The 5,256-nt window shown below is 39.4% G+C and overlaps 1 protein-coding gene across 1 annotated transcript in view; it reads left to right on the top strand.

Moving 5' to 3' along the window:
- The window catches only part of SLC9A8 (solute carrier family 9, subfamily A (NHE8, cation proton antiporter 8), member 8), a 66,693-nt gene that overhangs the window by 59,675 nt on the left and 1,762 nt on the right, over positions 1–5,256 (top strand). The window contains exons 11-14 of the mRNA XM_009998768.1: positions 296–412; positions 1,943–2,025; positions 3,686–3,797; positions 4,178–4,398. Coding sequence (XP_009997070.1) covers positions 296–412; positions 1,943–2,025; positions 3,686–3,797; positions 4,178–4,398 — 533 coding nt within the window. The remainder of the gene's footprint in view (positions 1–295; positions 413–1,942; positions 2,026–3,685; positions 3,798–4,177; positions 4,399–5,256) is intronic.

Genomic DNA, 5,256 nt, shown 5'->3' with positions numbered 1-5,256 from the left:
AAGAGTGACAAGACTTTCTGGAGAATTGAATCACACAGTTCTCTAGCCCTGCTATTCTCAAATTTGTATTCATCTTTTGATCTCACCTCTCTGCCTGTTAGGAGAGTGAAAAGCAAGGAAAACACTGAAGAACTGGCTTTATATTTCCCTCACTTTTATGGGAAAATGTATACTTATTCTAGCTTGCAAGTGACCTATACTGGACTTCATAAGCTTTGGTGTTAGTAAGGGCTATTAACACATACTTGCAGTGTGCAAGCTGCTCTTCTGTTGACTGCCTCATTTTTCCCTACAGGTATCATGGCAATCCTCTTTTCTGGCATCGTGATGTCCCACTACACACACCACAACCTGTCCCCAGTTACACAGATATTAATGCAGCAGACACTGAGAACTGTTGCTTTCATGTGTGGTAGGTGCTACCTACTGTTTATAGCTAATATTCATAGTTTAAAATTTCATTTGCACGAAATGGTGGTTCTGATGGAAGCAGCAGAATTTTCATCTAGCCATTTGTATGTCAGTGGGACATGTCTCTGAGAGAAGAATTCCTAATTGTGGAGGGTGACAGGCAGTCAAAAGTCACCTTTCCTGCCATACTGGATAATACATACAGTTAATCTCTCTCCCATCCTGCAGGGTCCTACTAAGATTTGCCAGAAGAGTGATAACTGGATAGAGAGCTCTGATTTTTTTTATTCCTCTGGTCTATATTTAGTTTTAGGAGATGAATTTTTAGCAGTATTTTTTTAAATGGGTTTGGATATAAAAATCTACTTGCAAAAATACCTTCACAATTTGAGAAGTTGTTTTTGGAAGTTGTGATACAAGCAGCTCAGAGTCCCATAGCCTGTCCATTTTCTTTTGCAAGCCAAGCTTTTGAATAAATATCTTGCTTCTGAATTATAAATATATCCCTGTTTTTTAGGGGATGTCACAAATGTGTTCTGTACTGTTTGCCAGAAGCTGAATTTGGAACATGGTCAGGGAGCAGCAGCCTTCCTGCAAACTAAATTTAATCCCTCATTGCCCAAGCACCAGTAACTCATCAGGATTTGGTCTTAATCTATTACAAATGCTAAAAACACACATTCATTCAAGTCACTGTAAAGGAACTATCTAAGGTTCTGTGCCATTTCATACATGTTTGCAGCAGGTTTTGAACATGCAAATACAAGTAGCCAGTACCCAAAGCACGAGCAACCTTCTTGTGCCACAGTAACTCAGGAATTGCTAGTGTCTGACCAAAACCATCCTGTTTTTAACTGCCATGATGATAAGAACCTACCTTGCTAGGACAGCAGGGACCTGATGAAATGTCTCAACTCTAATGGCAACAGGTTGGTGCTGTGGAAATAAAATGCTTGGATTAGGGCATCCATGGTGCAGTGGTGGTGCTATTGCAGATTTGCAGACATCACTTCTAGAGGCTGCTAGAATAAACGTCAGATCATACAGCGCAGTGTTATGTTACACAAAGCCATGAACTGCTGCCATTTATAAGGATTTAATGAATTGAGCACTTTCTAACAGCATTCAACTTGCAATATATGAGATTATATATAAAACTGCCATGTCAGGTACAATCTGATTGAAAGCTACAGAATTTGTCAGTAGGCATTCTTGTAGCTTGTGTTCTGCAGCTTGTCTGTCCTAGATCCCTCAGGTAAAATATTCCTCAGCCTTTAGAACAAGGTTTTGCTGGATTTATTCATACTCAGTCATTTACAGCTAAAAAAAGCCTACACACACAGACTAAGGTGCTGTCCTCTGACAGTGGGAGTGGAATAACCTGAACCTGGCGTTTTGCATCAGAGCATTTGTGCCTATTTTGTTCATTCAAAAGTTAGGAAATAGTTTTTTATATACTCTATGTAGTAACTCATAAGAGAAGTACAAAAGCTTCTATAGAGTTGTTTAAAGTGTGATTTCTCTTTTTCAGAAACGTGTGTTTTTGCATTTCTTGGCCTGTCTATTTTTAGTTTTCCTCACAAGTTTGAGATGTCCTTTGTCATCTGGTGCATAGTAGGTATTTACTTTCTTCCATACTTGTTTAAATGCATTTTTAGTATTGGGGAGGGGCTAAACACCTCAGTTAAAATATTTTAGAATAGTTATGTTTTATAAGTTTTATAAGTTAAACTCTAATAGCATGAAATTATTGTTGCTGTTCTCAGCACTTTAGTGTACAAATGTATCATTTGTTAAGGAATTCCAGTTTGCTGCTATTTTGAAGCCCTTCTGTACAAGATTATTAAAAACAAGGAAAAAACCTTGCTTGTTTTGACCCTATTAGATTTATTAAAATCAAAGAAATCTCAAAGGATGTTGAAAATATACATGCCACTTCATTTCAAAAGTCGTGTTATCAGAAACCAACCCCCCAAGTTTTTAGGTATCTTTAGCTTCATGTGAACAATTAATGAGAATGAATAGTTCATAGAAACTACAAAGCTGGTATCAAAGTCTGCTTCATTTCATCTCTCCAGAACTACAGCTTTTGAGTCTCTCCTCTCTCATATATCATTGCAGGGTTTTTTTAATACAAACTAATTTATCCTTCCATCACTTCTCCACTCTGAGCTCACCTTCTTCAGAGGAAGTCCTTACTCCAGTTGACTCTTAATTCTTTCATTCTGTATTTCACTGTAGCTTTATGTAGTGACACTTCAAGTTTCAGTGGGGGTTACTGATCTCTTTTGCTATTCTAATTGTTTATTATAGGCATGAAAAGTATATTCTCTTTTGCAGTCCAAAGAGGGACAAGTGAACCCATTTCCAGTCACGTACAGCAACACATACCAGCACATTTTAGTCCATGGTTCAAGGGAAGAATTCTTATCTACAGTTTACAGATAGTGGTATCAGCATGGGGAACTGTTCTTACTGCATTACACCCAACTCCCTTATCTGCTATATATCCAAGGTGTGACACTTCCTTCTGTGTAGCATTGTCCTCACAGGCGTCATGCAAATTGCATAATTTTGGGGTGATTCATAAAGGAAAACAGCACAGCCCTTCAAGGATCCTGCTGACTAATTCTAGGATATTTACCTTATCAAGGTCTGTTTGTGGTGGAGCTTAAAAGCAATGCCATTGTGAAAACCTTTTCTGAGTTAAAGTTTTCACTGTGTGTGTTAATTCCCTGCTCTTAAATCAATAGTGCTTTGGGGTTTTTTTGCCCCTCTCTCAAAGTGTTGCTTCAGTGTGTTGTGTATTTTACAACCCTAGCCAGGGAGGTGTTGAGGAACCTGATTACATGCTGCTTGTTTGGCTTCTGGCCGCTCTCTCTGAGAAACTGGTCCATGGAGAGACAACAGAAATATCTTATTGCCTCTTAGCTGCTGCACCAAGGGAATGATTAAAGGAGCTGAAATGAGGAGAACTTTTACCCAAAGTAATTCTTAGTGTCCCTGGAATGCCTCTTGGGCTTCATTTATTGAATATAACTAAGTAGTGTCTGGTCTCTGTCAGTGACAAGTCTGGTTTAGCTTCAGTTAAGCAGGCAAAATGTTTAAAAAGTTAAATTCCACACTGACCTATGCTGAGAGATTTCTTGATGTTAGTTTAGCAACACCACCTACTTGCAAGGCTTAGGAGTGAAAAGAACATTCACCTTTACCCTGTACAAACCAGCTGCAATGGATATAACACATCAAGTGGCCTTTGATTTCTGTTTTTCAGGTGCTTGTTCTGTTTGGTAGAGCAGTGAATATTTTCCCACTTTCCTACCTACTCAACTTTTTCCGTGATCACAAAATCACCCCCAAAATGATGTTTATCATGTGGTTTAGTGGTAAGTTAAAGCTCAAAGCACAGAGGACTGGGAAAAAAAAAAGTTCTGGGAGGGGTTGGTTTTCTATCAGTGGAGCAAAAATCAACTGAACATTTGCACCATTCTCAAACCCAAGTGCAATAGATATGTTCTCTTTCCCCTTTCTGCCAGAGGACCATTCAGTGGCAATCCCCACTAGAGCTTTTCTGCAAAGAGTCTGCTTTTCAATCTAGGTCTAACAACTTCACCATTTGAAAACCAGTATCTGAAGAGCCCAAATTAGGGTGGCAATCAAATGACAGGCCCATGGTGCATGATCATAAAAACCTCTTAAAGGTGGAGAATTCCTGTGACCAGGGTGTTGGTTCACTCTTCATTGACTTGCTGTTCTCTCTGGTAAGGATTACGTGGAGCAATTCCCTATGCCCTCAGCCTCCATCTGGGCTTGGAACCCATCGAGAAGCGGCAGCTGATCGGGACAACCACCATCATCATCGTGCTGTTCACCATCCTGCTCCTGGGGGGAGGGACCATGCCCCTCATCAGGCTGATTGACATTGAGGACTCCAAAGCACGCAAGAGGAACAAGAAGGACATTAATCTCAGCAAGACAGAGAAGATGGTTTGTTGGAGTTTTGTATTGAGAGGATCACTGAGGGGGGGGGTTGGATTTGAATTTTTATGTTTTCCAACAGTCATACATTGTTGGGTTTTTTACTTAAAGTAAAATGAAAGCAATGGAAATGTGGCAGGAAAAGGCCAAGCAATATAAGCTTAAAATACCTCAAAGACAGAGCTTGGTTAGTGTTTACACATAATAACTGGGCAAAGGGAGGAGAATTAGTCTCTTAACTCAATCTAATTATAAGATGATTCGTACAAATTAAAGTAACCCCTGCAAAAGCATAAAGCAGATGATACAGGATTGAGTCATTTACAGAGGGAGAGTAGCTGGTACAGTGTGAGTCATGAATTAACCATAAAAGGCAGATGGAAATCATTTTGAAAAAGTCAATGCAAAGGCCATGAGAAGGTGGTAAAAACAGCACCCTCTGGGTTTTATTTTAAAGCTATTTTTGGCTAAGCAAGAGTACTGAAGAAAACAGCCTGTCTGACTCCTCATGTGAAAAACACTGGAGTACATAAAGTATCCCAGAGCATTTGCCTATTTTTCCCCAAACCCTCAAATAATAAATGCAGGGTATTGTTGTGTAGGATCTGAAGAACAGCTTTTCTTTTGGCATGAGGTTTTGAAAAGCTTGTAGTTTTTAATATTATCTTATTCTGTCCACGTAGGGAGGTGTGTATAGGAAGAGCACAGGGATAGGCTGCATTTTCAGTGAGACAATGACATTAGTGTTGCTTGCTGGACAAAATCATTGTCCAGCTCACAAGAGAAAACCTGCGTGCTAGAAATCTGCTCTCAGCAATAGTGTCAATACAAAATATGGAACATTTGAAGTCTTTTACCCTTCAGCAG

Source organism: Chaetura pelagica, unplaced genomic scaffold, assembly GCF_000747805.2.
Source record: "Chaetura pelagica isolate M959 unplaced genomic scaffold, ChaPel_1.0 scaffold275, whole genome shotgun sequence".
NCBI classification, from domain to species: domain Eukaryota; kingdom Metazoa; phylum Chordata; class Aves; order Apodiformes; family Apodidae; genus Chaetura; species Chaetura pelagica.
This window is presented reverse-complemented; position numbering and strand designations above follow the sequence as displayed.